At 33.5% G+C, this 19,365-nt stretch overlaps 1 protein-coding gene across 1 annotated transcript; it reads left to right on the forward strand.

Moving 5' to 3' along the window:
- Positions 1–677: 677 nt before the first annotated feature.
- LOC110019488 (coiled-coil domain-containing protein R3HCC1L) lies at positions 678–16,818 on the forward strand. The gene is made up of 6 exons (XM_020717154.1): positions 678–1,023; positions 1,099–1,187; positions 1,284–1,553; positions 1,622–1,783; positions 16,366–16,455; positions 16,562–16,818. Exons 1-6 carry the CDS (start codon positions 740–742, stop codon positions 16,747–16,749), a joined length of 1,083 nt encoding a protein of 360 aa, XP_020572813.1. The 5' UTR covers positions 678–739; the 3' UTR covers positions 16,750–16,818.
- Positions 16,819–19,365: the final 2,547 nt, after the last annotated feature.

A 19,365-nucleotide genomic window follows, 5' to 3' on the forward strand; every position in this document is an offset into this window, starting at 1 on the left:
ATATATATAAACAATCTGTTATATTTATAGTCATCACAATTTAACATATGTGGTTGTTAAAAATAAATTGTTATCACAAAATTTTAAAAAACAGTAAAAAATTTATTTCCCCAAATAAAACTAGTTGATAATCTGAAGCTCAAAACAAAATGTCCCAAACACTGTGTTGGCAAGCCTATACAGACAACGACTAGGGGAGTGCATTATTTGCTCAAAATCGAAAACTGAACCGAACTGATCAAGTTTGGCTAGTTCGATGCGGTTTTAAAATTTCATTTTGATTTTAAATTTTAAAAACTTCAATATTTGATTTTCGATTTTTCAGTTTGATTTTAATTTTCATTTAATCGTACAAACCGACATTTTATTAAAAAAAAATTATATTTTAATTTCATTTCAAATAAATTAAGAAAATCAAAATTTTTATTATATTTAATGTTTGATTGAAATAAATATAGGAGTCAAAAAATTAAATCAATCTAATATGGATAAGCTATTCAATTTATAATACTTATTCTTAGCAAAATTATAATAAATAATTAAAATTTGATTTTCTTTTAATGTAGCCATTTAAATCGAATCAAGTTTCAATTTCATCAGTTTGATTTTATAAAAAATTTGAAATTTTGGATTATGAATTTAGATTTGATTCGATCCGAACTCACCGAATGCTCGCCCTTAACGACGGCCTAAAAAATTCGTCCACTCAGAAACTCTCTCTTCCAGAATAGAGACAACAATGGCGGTTGATGAAGTCGAAGGTTGGAGCGAAGCTGTGGAGGATCTCGTCGACAAAGGCGACGTCGATAGGGCGATTTTCCTATTGGAATCCGTCGTATTGAAGCTGGAAAGTCTGACCGTCTCCTCGCCGGAACCAGGCGTCCAGCTCCAGCTTGCCACCGCTCTTAGCGACCTTGCCGACCTACAATCCTCCAAGGATTTGTCCATCAAGGCCGACAAGATCCGTTCTCGCGCCCTTCTCCACCGTGTTAACGCTCATCACTCTGAGCCGCCAAGGCCTGGGTAAGTTAACTAGGGTTTCCTCGTTTTGTTTCACCATAATGTTATCGATTGATTTATTTCTCCATGTGGCTAAAGCGACTCGGGTTCTGGTGGAGAGTCGTTCGTGCGGCTGGAGGATAATTTGAATGCAACATCTTCAAATCAACACCGAGACGACGAGGAAGGTATCGCATGCTGTTCTGTTTTTGCATAGTCTGGATTTCTGCTCCGGTTTCTTGACTAGAACTTCTTTGAGATACTTTTTTTTTCTTGCGTGATAGGTTGGGAGGCTATTGCCGATCGTGGGATGTCGTCGGGAGAAGCTTTGCTCTTTGCGCAGAATGTCGAAGGAGCAGTATCAGACATTTTAAGGGTGGATGAGCCTAGTGCATCTAGGCGACGCAGAGGGAGAGGATCTTTCTTGTACAGAAAGAATGAGCTATACTGTGACCAGGTGGATGATTGTCCTGCCGCTGGCTACAATTTTTCTTCTGAAGATGAAGATGCCAGATTTAGCCCTCTGGAAGACGAATCTAGAACACTAAGGAATTGTGAGTATCTAAAGTTCTGTGTTTGGATAGGGCTGGGATTTAATTGATATTGATTTAATTGTTTTCAGCAAAGTATGGTACCAGCCATGTTATCGTCTTATATGATTTCCCACCCACAACTCGAACAACGCAATTGGAGATGCTATTTGACAAGTTCAGGGAGCGTGGTTTTGTTATTAGATGGGTCAATGATACAGTTGCACTTGCAGTGTTTCGAACGCCATCTATTGGTAAGTTTTTTTCTTAGATTTGAACGGTATATACATGTGAAGTGTTTACGGGCTGCATTCATGATCTTTTTACATGCACATTTTATTCATGATAATGTGATATTCTTCTATTTTCACAACCATTATAAAAAAATGCTTCTACGCCCTACATTTAAGTTAAATACAAGCTTTCTGCTGTTTTATTAATTTTTGATATGATATATTATCAGGTCTAGTTTTTTCCTCTGTTACTGTTGATATTGGATCTTGTTTGTGGAGAATAAGGTGTACAGGAATTGAATCTCATGGTTTCTCATAGTTTTGAGATTTTTGATGGAGAAGTACAGAGAGAATAAGGAGGGTTTACATATGAATTTTATTGATTCAAAAAAAGCTTAACATAAGGTTCCAAGAGATATCCTTTGGAAAGTTCTAGAGAAGAAAGGTGTTTATATGACTTATATGCAAGTCATTAAAGATATGTATATATATGACTTGTATGCAAGTCATTAAAGATATGTATACTAGAGCAATTACTTGTGTTCGAACAGAAGGAGGATTGACCAAATACTTTCCTATTTCAGTTGGATTACATTAGGGATCTGCTTTATGCCCATATCTTTTTGCTTTAGTTATAGATGCTCTTACTGGACATTTACTGGAGGATGTACTTTGATGTATGCTTTTCGCTGATGATATCCTTCTTATGGAGAAGACTAGAGAAAGAGCTTTGGAAAAACTTAAATTATGGAGGTTTACTTTGGAGTCTAATGGCCTTTGTTTGAGTAGAACTAAAACCGAACACATGAAATGTAATTTTAGTAGTTGTAGCTCTAGTGACAGAGTTGTAACTATGGGTGATTAAATTATTAAATTATGTGAACGTTTTAGATATCTCGGGTCTCTTGTTTGAAGTGATGATTATATAGATGGAAGTGTTATTAGTAGAATTCAAGTTGGTTGGTTGAAGTGGAGGAATGCTTTGGGCCTATTGTGTGATAGAAAAGTACTGCTTAGATTGAAAGGAAACTTTTATAAGATGGGGGTGAAACCTGCAATGCTCTATGACGCAGAATGTTGGCCTTTATAGGGTTGGTGTAGCTCCAGTGGCAGACAAAAGTAGAGAAAGTCGTTTTAGATACTTTGGTCATATTAAACGTCGACCATCAGATGATCCAGTTAGGAGATTAGATGTTTTAGATTCGACTTATATTAAGAAAGCCAAAGGTAGACCTCAAAAGAATAGGGCATATTGTATAAAAATGATCTTAATTTATTAGAATTAAATGATAATGTGATAATAGGATGCAATGGGGGAAAAGGATTCATGTGGCCGACCCCACTTAGTGTGATAAAGGCTTGTTGTTGTTGTTGGTTTCTTTATGTTAACCTTTTTTATGATTATGGAATGCACATATTTATGAAAATAGTTGCTCTTTTTTATCCCATAACTGATGACTTGTTTCTTGGAGCATTATGCCATTCAGGCTACATGGTTTTGATTGGAAAATTGAGGTACAAGAAGTAGATAAACAAATTGTGATTTGTGTGTCATAAGTAGTACATTATTAGCTGTAGATTGTTAGCATTGTATATTCAATGACTTCTTGTCGACATACTTTTTATAGAAAGAAAACAATCTAATTCCATTGTTTAATTGACACCAATAGTGTAAGAACAGCAGGTTAAACAAAGGCATAGAGTACAAAAAGGAATTGATATCTGCTCCAATTTTTAGTGGTATTCTTAAATACTCTAATCTATTGAAACTTTTCTACGCTTTCATGCTTTTTTTGGTATATCCTTAATATCATTAAAGACCAATTAGGGCCTTATGCAAGAAAAATTAAGGCTAGCTCTCAGCGCCTCATATCTCTCAAGTGATAAACCTCAAGAAGACTTGCGAATGTCTAGGTGAGTGTTTTGTCTAATGGCATTTGTTAGTGAGGTGGGAGCCTTTCCTTCATTGATGAGATTAGTGATAATAATTCATGTATAGAAGATTGGTTTGTTTTTTATGTCTATTTTTTGACATGAGGTGATGCCACATAATTCATAAAGAGCTAGAGAACCAGAGTTGTAAATTAGAAGTAAACAAAATTGTGCGTACTAAAGCTTCAAATTCTTGAGTAGTAAATACTGAGAATGGAGAAGATGAGCGGTAAGGAGATGGAGATCTACTACTATATTGATGGAAAATGGAGCATGAATTTTGACGAGGATGGAATAGATATTAAAGAAGATTGGATTATCCATATGCTAGATGCGCAAAAAAACATAAGTTTTTTACTACACTCGTTTATTATATCTATTTGCAAAGAAAGTTGAATTCGGAATAATTTGGAACTTAAAAAATTATAAATTTTCTCCACTTAAATTAATGTGGCTTCATCACTTCATTCACTTCAAAAAAAACTCAAACATAAAATTAGTTTATAGTGATATAGCCATTTCATTTTTTTTAACATCTTTGCTCTAGCGAACACTTCAGTTGGCTCCTTGTGTTTGCATTGAGCAATTATAGGACGTTGAGAGCATGACACAAATCGACATTATATGTTTTGTATTTACAATTACTTCAGTTAATGTTATGTTAATAGTTTATTTTATTTTTAGTTTCAGGAAATTTCAATTTTATTTTTTTCTATTTTGGTTTTTCTTGATAAACATGCTTATGAACCCTATGACAATGTTCTACGTTCTCTAACGTTTAGGCCTGTCTCCCATCCATTTTGAACTGTTTTCATGTTTTGATTGATTGGGTTTTGATCTTTTTGGATGCTTGATTTGATTTTTTTAGGTTTGTGGTTGTTTTTGGTTTGCTACTAGGTCTTAATTGTCTTGTTGACTTGCTGTACAAGATGGTGTTGATGGGCATTAATTGCCCATCGATGTGGGTCATGGCTATGATAAAAATTACTACTTTTGGTACTTTAGTTGAGGCACAAATTTTGGATCATACCTAGCGTTTTGGTTGCTTTTTCTTCTCTTTAGCTTTAGCTCCCTAGTTGTTCTGTTAATTACTTTTGTTGGCTATTTTATAACGATTTTTACTCAATTGCTCTTTGTGATGCAAATTATGGTATCTACATTTGATTCAAATAGTTCTTGATTGGAGGGATTTATGAGTATAAATATGGACTTTGAGGCATATAAAAAAAGTGGATGCTTTTCAATAATATTCAATCTTTGTAAGTTTTTTCGTTTTCTTCTTCTTTTGACTTGGATGCAATTTGAGATTATACTTTTTTGGGGATGCTTGCTTGTACCAATGTGAAACTTAGATCGCTATTTTGATTTCTTTTTTATTGCTTTTTCCTATCTTTAAGTTTTAGTTATTAGTTTGCTTGCCTTATTGAGCATTGTTAAAAATCATAGAACTTGAATTTTTTTGTTTGACATGTGAGTTCTTGATCAAAGTATGGGTTTTCTTGTGGTCTAAATATCTTTAGGTTATTATTTAATTGTTGCCTTTTTTTTTCTATTTTCATCAGAAGAGATGAATGTTTGTTTGATGATTTTTGGATTGAATATTGAACTTGTGTTTGTGATTTAATGCACTCTTCTTGTTTGCATTAGATACCCATAAAATAGAAGACAACCTGATTAAATTTGACATTTTAGGCAAATATTGCATCATCATGTCAATTAGAAGTAGGGCATATTAGTGCCAATCAACAAAATAATAACAAGATGCAATTTTTACAAAATATAGGCAAGTTTTGATTTCAAACAATTGCAACATCATTAAGACGAGGTTTAAAATGTGCTAGTACATTTTACGAAGCTTATAAATTTGGAGAATTCTTAAATTAGATTGAAGATTTAGAAGATCTATTTGAATATTAGTATATGGCTGATTCCTAAAGAGTCAAATTTTTTAAAGCATGACTCATTGGATATGCTTAATATTATTGGCAAATTGTTACTACTAAATCTATATGGGCTGATATGAAACATAAAGAAAATTATTTTTCATTCATTGACTATAGAGATTAAATGCATGATTAATTTAAAATTTTAAATATATTGTTTTGGTTGTTTGAATATTATGCATGATTTACAAATTTTGTAGCCATGTATCATTTATCATTAGGCTATTTTGTTAGCATTATATTTCCTAAGCTACGAATGAATTTAGTCATAAGTTACCAAATACATTTCAATAGGTTGAACATTTCTTTTTGTTCTAGGACATAAGGTATTCATTTATTTTATAAATTAGAGCTATAATGATATCAAAGTTAACATACAACAATTAGAAATTCCAATTTTATTATTGAAATCAAATAGCAATTACAACCAAACACAAGAAAATGGGAAATAACCAGCATCACAACACAACCCCAAACTAGGGCTTAGGGTGAAGGTTGTGGTGCTGCGGCTTGAGTGGGAAGTAGTATATGTGGAGGGCTGGATGTATAGAAGATAGGAAGTTGGTGTTTGGCTAGATGTCAGAAACTGACGAGTGTTTGATGATTGAGTTAGGTTGGTAAGAGAGATTGGTGGTATGAAGGGTAACAGGTAAGGCGGAGGAAGGCTTGAGAAGGTTCGGTTGGAAGGCTACATGGGGTGTTGGGACGACAAGAGATCAACTCAACAAGGAGGTTGAAGTTTGTACGATTGCAGTTGGGTGAAAACAATCTAGTAGGTAGTTGTGGCGTGAGTTATAACTATATGGAGACACCCACAATAGGTGGCTGAATGGTTGTAGGAAGGAGAGGAGAAGGTGGTAGCAAGTGTGAGGGATATGGAAACAAAGGAGGATAATCACCACTTCAAAGTGAGATACACCTGAAGCACCACCTGTCCTCGGATACAACCCTAGAAGGGAAAATAGGAGACGCTGCTGGCTGTCCTGACAGAAAACACAACTTAAACTAACCATAAACACCAAGAAAACAACTTATATAGTACTAGGTAATAAGATGGGGCCTTAATCCTCTTTGGTCGTGACCCTGAACCTCTAGGAGGGTCAATCAACACTTCCTTTTCCTCCTGTTGAACCGGTTCAAGCATCCACCAATCCAAGCAACCTCATGTGGCGACCGATCCAGTCAACCCTATGATTGGAGATGCTCTGCATCAGTTGCTGGGGATTGTGGGAGCTTCAACTTCATTTTTCGAAGTTTTTATCTGCACGTTGAAGGTAACGATGCTGTTGTAGCCTCCCGAGGTTGAAGGATCTCTGGCTGCGGCCCTAAAAGCACTTGAATCCCACAGCCGACTGCACTGTATTCCAAAAAACTTGAGCTCCCCCCACTTACGAGCAACCATTCATATCAGTCAAATCAAATCCGAGTATACTGTTGAACTAAACTGGGACTTGATACCACATGTGCCTTGCAGTTTTCCCAAGGTAGCCCTAGTTTGGTTTATCCTTATTTGATGCAAGAACAAACAACACTCCCTCTAACAGTGAAGACCATGACTGTAAGGTATCGATCGTAATGTCTTGAAATGCTCTCTACAGTGACTTCCCTATGTCTGGAATCAACGCCTCTGTCTTGCTATCCTCTATCATCAGGAAAATTGAACCGGGTAGTGCTTTTTTGCTGACAAGAGTGCCTATATTCTCAGACTCCACATAAGTTAAGAGAACATGTACTTTCCATTTTTAGTGAATGAGTAGGTGTTCCAGTACTTGTCATGCTGAGTCCTACGATCAAACTGTCAAGGTCTCTTCAATAAAAGGTGTCAGACATTCATGGGCATCACGTCTCACCACATTTGAACTTGCAGTTTGTTCTCGATCGAAGAATCTACGAGGCACTTCTGTTCAATGCTGAATTTGTTCTTCTTCAACCACTTCAGGGAATGGGGCTAGGAATGTCTCTGAGTTGTGAGGCTCAATTTATCCACCATCTACCACATTCTTGTTGTTCCCTCCATCAATGATAAAACTACATATCTTTTCCTTCAAGGTGAAATTGGTATAGAATATGTTATGACGAAGCAATTATTCTCTCGTAGCCTCAGGGTCTGTTTGGGGTAGCCGTAGCTTTTTAAATAATCTACTAATAAGCAGCTAATCAGCTTATCAATTCTTGCTCATGTTTTCATGTTTTTAAATTTCATCATTTATTCAAGGCCACTGTTTTAGTTAAAATTGCCTCTGAAGGCAAAGCTGGCTAAAATTATCATTACCAATTATAGTTTTTCTTGATCAGATTCATGAAATTTGACAATCGATGAAGAAAAAAGTTAAACATTGCGCTTGAACAAGTTTACTATTTGGGATTGTTCTCTCTTTTGGGTTCAGTGCTAAATGGTCCCAGCATCTGTTGAACAATATTGGAATATTTTTACTAAGAATATCTTTTGAGATTATAAACATCTAAGTGTGTTTTTTTTTTTGTTATTAATCAGGGAAAAAGCCTTCATTATGGCTTGTACATAAGTCCAGCAATTAATTGAAAATTTCTATTGTAAATTAGCAGAAAGAAAAATAATTTGACCTTGAAAAAGATTTAAACTCCAATTTTTATGATGAATAATATGATGTACAACACATTTGTTGTGCATGATTTCTTGGTCATTTCATTGAAACAATGTGTTATTTTAACACATTTTAATTGTATTAAAATTTTTTCGTAGGTTTCAAGAGTAAGATTAAACTCATTAGGAAATGGAAAATTTCTCATTTATCCTTTTGTTAGACATTGTGTGGCAGTCAGTCATATGACTGTCTTCTTCATTAATTTCAAGAATATTTTGCTTAATGATTTTTTCATTACAAGTAGATTAGAATAATGCTAGAATGCAACTAATCATATAATCTTCATCATTTTTAGGGTAGGGAGAACTAGGGAGTCTACGTTACTATGCAATGAATGTACTACAAAAAATGAAAACATTTTCACCTAAAGTAGTTTGTGTAGAACTAGTGCCAATTACCTCCCTATAGCACTCGGTTGCTTGGTCGGCTGGAGGTTTCTTGCTTAGATGGTAACAAGGCTGCGACTTTTACACAACTTTTAGGTTTAATGAATGGAATAGTAATCTTTAGCATCTGTGGTTCTTTGGTTTAAATAACAGAGGTGTGCTACAGATCAAAGGGTCAGTTAGCCATCTACTTGGCAGCTGAATGGTGCTCTTGAATGTGGTGATAACTTTCTTGTAGTCTATGGCTCAGGTGGATAGCAGGAGAGGACTATTAACTATTCTCTCGCTATTGTTGAAGTGTTTTGAAAATAGAAAACATTGTGGCACTCTTGGTGATATGTTCAAGCCTGGATGGAATCACACTAAGTCCCGCAAGATGTACCCTGCAAAGCAACTCAATTAGCTAATCATATCTCATTGACTCAAAGCCTAATTCTTCAAAAGAACGAATTCCAATCCATTTAAACAATGGTCTACCCATTTCCTCTACTAGGCAAATTAGCACATAAAGCTAGTTAGTCAATACTTTCATTTGGCTGACCTTAATTCATGTTAGCCAACACCGAATGCCAATCAGAAGATAACTAACTTGGTTGATACCAATTACTGGGTTGACAGTTTGGCTACTGTTCGGGCTAGTTGATATTCCCAATCCAAAATTTAGTTTGGTTAAAAATTATTTTGGGTCTACCTATCCAATTGAGTAGGCTAAAGGAAAAATTCATAGGTTTAAAATATTGGGCCGTTCACATCAATACTAAAATTATCAACATGATTGAGATGCAGGAGAAATCATGAGGATTTGAGTTCATGCTCTCTCAACTGAGCAGTTGAAAGATAATATCAAGGAGATGTAAACAAAAACTTGATGAGAGAAAACATCACCATTAATGAGAAAGCTTTGAGGAAGTAAAATGTTATAGGGGTACTTATATTCCAAGGGTGAATTTGGTGGTGGTTCTAATGGTGGAGGCACTTATAATTGTGGTTAGGTGTGTGAACGAGCCGAATATGAGCGACTACATATTTGTTTGTGTTCGACTCGTTTGAAAATGGATGTGTTCGAAGTCAACTCTTGTTCGAATCATATTTTTCATAATGAGCCCGATTTGCTCGTTTAGGCTTGAATTTCTAAACAAAACATGATTTGTCAAAACACACACAGAAATATACCATTAAAATTTATAAATTTTTTTTTTCTCAAGTTTATAATTATAAAAAGAATCTCTTATTCAATTTACACTAAATAAAACTTATACATAACACTATAAAATTAAAATCAAATTTCTAATTTATTTTAACATTTTTCTCTTCAGCCTCATCAACACTTGTATTAATATATATACTTGTAAATTTTTAAAATCATTTAATAATTTGGAGCCAAAACTAGCTTAACATGATAAAAAAAGATTAGTTTGTGTTTGACTCATTTATAAGTCGAGATCAAAAAAATTTTTCGTGTTCGACTTGCTTTCTTATCGAACGAATCTAACACGAACTATCACGAACAACGAGCTTTAGATCATTTTAATTAAATTGCCATTATGAAATTAACCCTTAGTTGTTCCTCAGTCTTCACATGAGCTATAAAAATTAGATTTTTTTTTAATCTTTTTACGAACAAAATGACAATCTATCTTAATGTGCTTAGTTCTCTCATGAAAGATAGAGTTTGAGGCATTATGAATTACAACTTGGTTATCAATTAATAGGTTTGCTAGAACTATCATTTTAAAAATTATTTTGTTCAAGAGTTGAGAGACCAATATCAATTCACTCGAGATTTGTGTCATTGCTTGATATTAAGTTTCAATGCTGGACCATAACAATGTTTTTTTTTTCTTACTCTTCCATGAAATTAAATTACTTCCAACAAATATGTAATATTCAGTGATGAATCTTTGATCAATCTTGGAAATTGCCCAATCTCCATTAGAGAAACATTCAATGTTTCAATGCCTATGATCGTGATATAAAAAAACCTTGTCTAGGAGTTCTCTTGATGTAACATAGTATTTGTTCCAAAGGTGACCAATGATGGATTGTGGGGGAAGGCAAACCGATTTACAGTGCTAATTGAATATGCAATGTCAGGACGATTTACTATGAGGTAATTTAATTTTTTCACTAACTTTATTGTTCAGGATCATTAAAAGACTCTCCATCCTTGATAAGCTGCTAAATAATTTCCCAATTTTACTAATAAATCCAACACTTACTTTTGTTGAGATCTTGCTGAGATCGAAAGATACCCCTCTTACTCTTTGATACCTCAATCCCCAAGAAGTACTTTAAAAACCCAAATCTTTAGTGTAAAATTGATTTTGAAGAAATAATTTTAATAATAAGATTCTCTACACATCACTTTCAGTAATAATAATGTCATCAACATATATCACCAATAGAATGATTGTCGAAGCAGATTGCTTATAAAGTATGATGTGATCATTTCTATTTTTTTGCATCCCAAACACTTATATTACTTGGCTGAGTTTTTCAAATCATGCTCGAGGGTTCTACTTCAATCAATATATAAACTTTTGAAGATGAATTATTTTTTTTCAGACTCCCCTTGAGCAACAAGCCCAGAAGGTTTCTTCAGATATACCTCTTCTAAAGATCAACATACAAAAAATCATTCTTCACATCATGCTGATGCAGTGGCTAATTATTCATTGCAACCATGGACAAAAATAGGTAACTTGAAGTTAACTTTGCTATCCGAGAGAATGTGTCCAAATAGTCGATCCCATAAGTTTGTGCATTACCCTTAGGAATCAGCCGAGCATTTAGACGAGAGCTACAGATTCATTAGAATGAAACTTAACTCACATACCCATTTATAACCAACAACCTTCTTGCCTAAAGGTAGATCAATTAGTTCCCAGGTTTTATTTTTCAATTAAGGCGTTCATCTTATTAAACGTTGTGGCCCGCCACTTAGAATGGGATATGACTTGCCGAACGGTCTTGGAACCTCGATAAAGTCAAGAGAAGCAACAAACGAGTAAGAAGTGGAATGTAACTGGTTATAGTTAACATGAGGAAATGGGGTAGGCACATTGATGTTTACCTCTTCAAAGAACAATGGGTAAATTAAGGTCAATAGGAGGGGGATCCACTGAGGAAGATGTTGTCGGTGTCAAACTAAGATCAGAGGGACATTGTCTTCTCAAGTTAACATTATTGATTAGGTGGTCTAGGTTGAGGCATTGGAGGTGGAGGTACGGTGGAGCTGGAGCAAGATCTAAAATTATGATGCCCACATTAACAACTCATCGGAATCTTGTAAGGATTTAGGCACCGATAAATCACCAAAGTAAGAGGTTAGTTCATGAGAGGTGACATAGTAAAAATCATGAATATTTTTAATAGGGGAAAACATCGATACATTTTTTTGTAAATGATAATATCTTAGAAAGACATACTTTAATGACTTAGGGTCCAGCTTAGAAACTTGTGAACAAGTGTCTTGAAAACAAGTACACCCAAATAAGTGTGGTTCAATAGGAAAGAGAGTTACTTTGAACCAAAACTTGGTAGGGTGTGGTTCTGTAGATCAGTACAATGTATCTGATTAATAAAATAATATGAAAATTCATGAACCCTAGTCTCTTTATGCACATTCATTTGAAACAAAAGATCTGTAGCAGCCTCAAGATGTTTATTTTTCCTTTTAGCTACTCTATTTTGGGATGGAGCTAAACACAGGATGATTTTGAAGCTTCACATTTTGTGGTATGTATGTCTGAAAAGGTGCAGAAAAATATTCTCTGGCTTTGTCACTTCAAAGAATTATAATTGAATCATTGAATTAAGTTTTAATTTTGACATAATGATTGAAAATGTAACAGTAACTCAATACAAGATTTCATAAAGTAAAACAAGCCATATGTAAAAAATCATTCACAAAAGTGATAACATATCGAAATATATTAGATAAATTAGGATATGGTCCCCAAACATCAGAATAAATCAACTCAAAATAATGACTTACTCTTTTATCAACTTGTGGAATATAATACAAACGACGGTATTTAGCAAATTGACACAACTCACAATCTAAAGGAGAAGGTGCTTGAAGAGGCTACTGGTCTAGGTACTTTATTATCCAATATTTATAGTTCCTCCAATTCTCTTCTTTTACTAATAATTTTCTTCGTCATAAGATCTTGCAATAGATAATGGTCGGGAAAGAATAGAATACAACCATTAAAAGCACGTATACTTTTGCTAACAGAAATAAGATTAAAAGAAAATTTAGTAAATTGAGAATAAAATTTAGATGCAATGTGGGTGTAACATTGACGGTGCCAAAACTAAGAATATTAGAGGTAGATCCAATTGCTAAAATAACGAAAGAAAGATGTTTATAAAAGATAGAAAAGAGTTTTGGATTACTTGTCATGTGATCTGTAACATCAGAATCAGTGACCCATTGTGTGTAAGAGGAGATAAGATTAGTATTATTGTTACTTGAATCAACAAGGGCAGTGCTGGATGGAGATTTTTTGGATGCTTCCTGAAATTTGATGAACTTAGCATATTCATCTACAAAGATCGAGAGAGTCCTACTCTAAGAGGTCTCATTCATAATAACCATGTTAGCTAAGTGTGATTTAGAACCCTTCTAATTTTTTTCTACAACTATTGAGACACCTTCTTCATATAATTAGATTCATGGTAGTAATTAAACACTATCCTCAACCTTTGATTTTTTTCAGAATTTGGAGTTCCGCTTCTATAATTGTTCTGAGACCGAGGTTTACTAATATCTATATTTTTATGGTTAGCATGAGTACTAGGTTATTGTACGAATGAGATTATTGTACGAATGAGATCTGAAAACTCAAAATTGTATGCAATACTCTTTTATAGGCTTCCCTCATATTAGTACATCCAAGGTCAGATAATATATGTGATCTGACCTTTATACTGAGAGTTGAGGCTAGCTAGAAATCTCATAATAGTTACTTGTTATCTTTGATTATGTTGAATTCAAACATCAATATTGAAGGGTAGTAGCGCGTTCAATTCTTCGTAAACATGTTTAAAGTACATGTGATATGTGTTAAGTGATTGATCATGTTGTTCAGTTCGATAGAACTCATTGCATATATAAGAAATTCGAGAAATATATTCTCTCAAAAAACACAAATACAAATTCCTCCATCGTATCTTTAACACAGTCAAAATGATTAATATAATATGACCAAATTGATTGTGTTCGATAGAGTTGCATATTTGTATTAAAGGTTTGACATCAATTCTCATCCACTTTGAATAATTACGATTAGTTTCAATCGAAGAATTATCAATGAGCTGATTTTTTTGAGAAATAATCTTTAAATAGAGTCTCAGAATTTTATTCCAATAAAAAGAATTGAAGTCATTTAACTTTTTCATTTGTAATTTTATCCACCGATGAAACCAAAATGTCGTAGTATATTTCTGATCCATAACCATGATTATCACCAAATTTTCAAGGAGATTGAATCACCTAATCTCACCTATGGCTTCATCAATCCAACAGTATGAATGAATCGAAGGGTGAGTTCAACTCCTGGGAAGAATGATATCGAGCTTTAGGAGACAACTGCCTCGACGAAAATGAAGACAAACACACCAACAAAAGACGAAGAAGTTGACAAAACCGACAACATAAGCCAACGAAACCAACAAAGTCAACAAAGACTTCGAATGATGCCAACGAAGCCTTTGAACAGTACTGAAGAAGCCTTTGAACAGTACTGAAGAAGCCTTTGAACGAAATCAAAAGACGAAATTGAAGATGCAAATGACGTCGTTGAGTGATGCAGATAATGGCACTGAAGATGTCTCGGGATGCTGAAGATGATGCCGAAGTTTTCAATTTGTTTGATCGACAGAGCTGACGCTAGGAGAATGCTATGACATCGTTCAAAGCTCTACAAATGGCATTCAAAGTAGGCGAGGCATTCAAATGAAATCGAAGATGAAGATGTCGAGCGATGCATATGATGTCGTCGAGTGATGCAGATGATGAAGCTGAAGACGTCTAGGGATGTTGATGACGAAGCTGAATACATTGATTTGTTCAACTGATAGATGACGTCAAACGATGCAAACACAGATGAAACAGTGCGACGATGCTCTGATGCCATGTAACGGGAAACTTTCCTCTTTTCTTATTCACAATTGAAAATATATATTACATATTTATACGTACTCCCAACTCTCTATAATAGGAATAAGTCTAATATAGAAAAAAATAATGTAATTCGATCTCTAATTAGGTTGCCTATATATATAGTCTTACATATATATACATACTCCCAACTCCCAACATCCTAATATACGAGCTTCATAATATACAGTTCAGATTTATTACTTTCCATAACAACATCATTATGGATGTGCGGTGATGGCATATCTAACTGCTTAAAGCGCCCATTGATTCTGAATGAAAAATGAAGAAAAATGTGATTCTTCATTAGTTTTGATATATGGGCCGTCGTTTATCAGTTTGATGGCCTTGCTAAAGATGCAAGTTTGCTAGATCTTGATAAAGTCATGTTAAACACCAGCGTGATCGTTGAAGAAACTTATAGAGATTATTTTTTCTTTCAGTTAGCAGTTTTATTAGTGAAGGGACGTCATGAAGCATTTTTAAAAATTGTGAACCTACATGAATAAGTTATATAATTCAAGGAGGGAGGATGCCGAATGTTTACCTTATTCTGATAATCACCTTTTCATTGCAGTATATGATTTAGTCTTTTTGTAACCCTGTTCCTAATTTTTAGAACGCCAATTTTATGAGTGATTGTTTGTATTTTTCACATGACAATCTGCATTTGTCCTAATTCAAGTTTAGTTTCCTTGTATTTGATTATACTAAGGACTCTGATTAAATTCAAAGTTAACTTGAACTTTTACTATATTACATATCGGTTTAGCATGCTGTAAGTAGTCTGATGTAAATTACTGTATTATTATTCTTATTTTGCATGAAAATCCAATGTACAGTAGACAGTTGTTAAAAACTTATGTACTAGTTATGTTTTAGGGATATTGGTCAAAGCATGAAGATAACTCATACAAAAGTAAACTCACATGATTGAATACTAAAAAATAATGTGGCATAACACTTGATAATGATATTTTTTTTGTTGCATGATTTTTGATCTTGTATCTTGGAAATCTATAATGATTTGTTACAAGGTGAAATATTTTCCTCAAAGAAAAATGTATTGTGTGTAATTTACATTGATCTTAAATTGTAAAGCAATTCCTCGACTATTCGGACTATTCGGATGTAACCAAAGTATCACATCTATATCAAATTTTGTCTCTCAACTAACCTTCCAGAAATCTTATACACTAGTGATGAAATTTATGTTTTATTGTATGTGGAACAAGTTGATTCAACGTGACCGAAAAGCCTAAACATTGTTCCAATTCACCACACTCACACAAACAAACACACACACATTCAATTTCTCATCCACACACACACACACATTCAATTTCTCATATCTTAGATTTTACTTACACGCAACCTTATCTGTGCATGAAAAATTTCGCTTTTTAAAAGTTAAAATAGTATTACTTTTGATGTGATATAAAAGATTTGGGTGGTATAAATGTAAAAAAAAAAAATGTTTGCGTGTCAGATATGTAGTTACTTGCACATATATATGAAATTCTTGAACAAAGTATGCAACTTTTTTTGGCAGCTAATGAGGCGCAAAGTAGCATTAAATTTCCATTCAAAGTGCGTCGTTTGGAAGAGGAGGATGTCATCTTGACGCAAATCTCCCCAAAAGGTAGAGATTTGCAGGTTTCTCTGCTCAATTTTACTTTCAGCATGCTGTTTACTCGCTCACATATATTTTCTAATTGGATTGATTCTAATTTACAACGGAATTGCAGATCTGGAACCTCCTATCGTTAGGCCAAAAACATCAGCGAGAACAGCCCAGAGACTGATCGCTCATGCAATGGGAATCGATCCAAGTAACAGTGCTGGCTCAGATGAATTCAGAAAGCAGGAGCAAGCAAGAAGGAACAGGATACATGAAAGGCAGAACATGAAGAATGATGCCTGGGGATCGGACTAGATTATAGTCTATTTCGAAAAATTTACATACATACCACACAATTATTATATATTTACATATGTAATATCTAAATTTCAGTTCTTACATATATGCCATCTTATGCATGAAAAGCTGTATTTCACCTAAAAGTTAAAATAGGGATGTAAAAGATTTGGGTGGTGGAAATGTAAAACAAAGTTTAGATGTTAGATATGTAAATATATAGGAATTGATTGGTATGTATGTAAAAGCCCCTTTAGTTTTATAGTTCTTTTTGTCCTTTTTTATTTTAGCCGACTGGCTTTTAGTTTTGTTGCGACCCTGTACTATGTGAGATCCCCCATTTTTAGCGGTCATGAAGGAAATTGCATTTCTCTCTGCAACACCACAATATGTAATATAAAGTAATTTGAAGTTTCTAGAGGGGTTGAATTTATAATTTTTGGTATTTTCATAGTTGATGAAATTAAATGTTTGGGGGTGTGCAAATTTAGGGGTGTAAACGAACCAAACACGAACGTGTTTGGTTCGTTTGAAATTTAGTTTATTTGAATTAAGCTCGTGTTTGAAATTGTTCGTGAAGTCACTATTCGTGTTCGTTTCTTAACGAACGAGCCTAACCCGAGCTGTTCGCAAATGACGAGCCTGTTTGACATCCTTAATATTAATATATATAAATAATATATTATATTAATTATTAAACTTATATTATATAAACATATAATATATATATTTGTATATTACTAATATAGTATATTAATATATTATTATTAATTTATTATAAATTATAATTTATGAAATTTAATTTTTTTTAAATATCATAAATTTTTATATATAATTATTTTAAATTATTTTATATTTCGAACAATAACGATTCGAACACGAACGGACGCATCACTGTTCATGTTTGGTTCGTTTAACTAACCGAACGAAAAAAAAAAAATTGTTCATGTTCGTCTCATTTACTAATTGAACGAATCGAACACGAACTCATTGACGAACCGAACACGAACTGTTCGCGAACAACGAGTTTTTTTTAAAATGATCCAAAATAAAAATATAATTTGATTTAATCAGTTTTATTTTGAGTAAATTAAAATTTTAAATTAAGCCTAAAATCATTAAACATCAATTTTATATTTTACAAAAATTATGTTGTGTGCTCAATTTTAATTTTTTTTTTTATATCAATTTAAATCTATAATTCTAATACCATTCGGTTTTTGGTTTATTTGCTTTAATGAAGATCGCAATTGATTTAAAATTCTAAAATTGAATTTTTGTAATTTAAGATAGTCTTATAATTGAATTGAATTAGCCAAAAGAGTGTGGCTTGATTTAGTTTTATATATATATATATATATATGATTTAATTTTTGATCAAATAATATTCACTTCTAGTTGATTAATATTATGTGGTCACGACTATGGGTGTAAACGAGCCGAACACGAGTGAGCTTGGGCTAAGCACATTTTTCAGGTCGTTAAAAAGTAATGGTTCATGTTCAATTAGTTTATATTTTGAACAAAAAAAAAAATTATTCGTGCTCGATTCATGAGTTGTTTACAAACAAAAAGCTATTTTGACAACCCTAATCATACATATAGCTGTTGGGGTGTAAATGAGCCAAGTTTGAGTGAGTCCAAGCTCAGTTTGTCAAGAGCTATCATTATTCGTATTCGGCTCGTTTATATATTTAGCTCAAAAAATTTGTTCGTGTTTTGCTCGTTCTTGAGCTAGCCCAGGCTCAATTTGTTAAGAAATATTATTGTTACTGTTCGGCTCGTTTATATATTAAGCTCAAAATATTTGTCGTGCATAGCTTCTTTTGCATATCAAGTCGAACACGAGTTGTTCACAAACAATAAGTTTTTTTTGAGAACTCGAGCCACACGACTGAAGGATGTTAAGGGAAGGGCAAGTTTTAAATATTATTATTTATATTAAAATATTTATTTAAATTGAATTTAATATATTTTTATTCTATTTTTAGTTAGTAATTTTAATTGATTATAAACCTTTGTAGCATTGCATTCAATTAAATTGTGTGTGTATGTGTGTGTGTGCGCGCGCGCGCGCGTGTGTAATTATTTCAGGGTCAAAACGAGTTCGTTACCTTTGTAGCATTGCATTCAATTAAATTGTGTGTGTGTATATATGTGTGTGCGCGCGCGCGCGCGTGTGTGTAATTATTTCAGGGTCAAAACGAGTTCGTTTGGAAGTCATCAAGGTTCTCCTCCGAATCTGTAACATCCCCCACTTCTAGTTTCTTTGGTCTCCAAAAAATTTGTTATTTCTTGAGCCCTTCCAACTTGATTTTCCTACGATCCATCGTGTGAACTTGACTTTAAATTATTGAAGACGAAACACCTGATCTTAATCAAAAGTTTTCTTAGGTGACTTCGGCTGTCTAAGATGTAATTATCTATAGGAGCTCGTCTCTATATGATAATTAGTAACCGAGATAATCAAAATCATATCTAATTTTTATTTTATATAGGGGAACTATTAGACATAATATCGAGTGATACACTCATCTCTCGGGATGACTATCACTTGTGGTATTGTACTCGATTGTTTGAACTATTAGTAAATTTCTTCAGTCTCAACTTCCAAAATTAAAGCAATAATATATA

This window comes from Phalaenopsis equestris, unplaced genomic scaffold, assembly GCF_001263595.1.
Source record: "Phalaenopsis equestris unplaced genomic scaffold, ASM126359v1 Scaffold000060, whole genome shotgun sequence".
Lineage (NCBI taxonomy): Eukaryota > Viridiplantae > Streptophyta > Magnoliopsida > Asparagales > Orchidaceae > Phalaenopsis > Phalaenopsis equestris.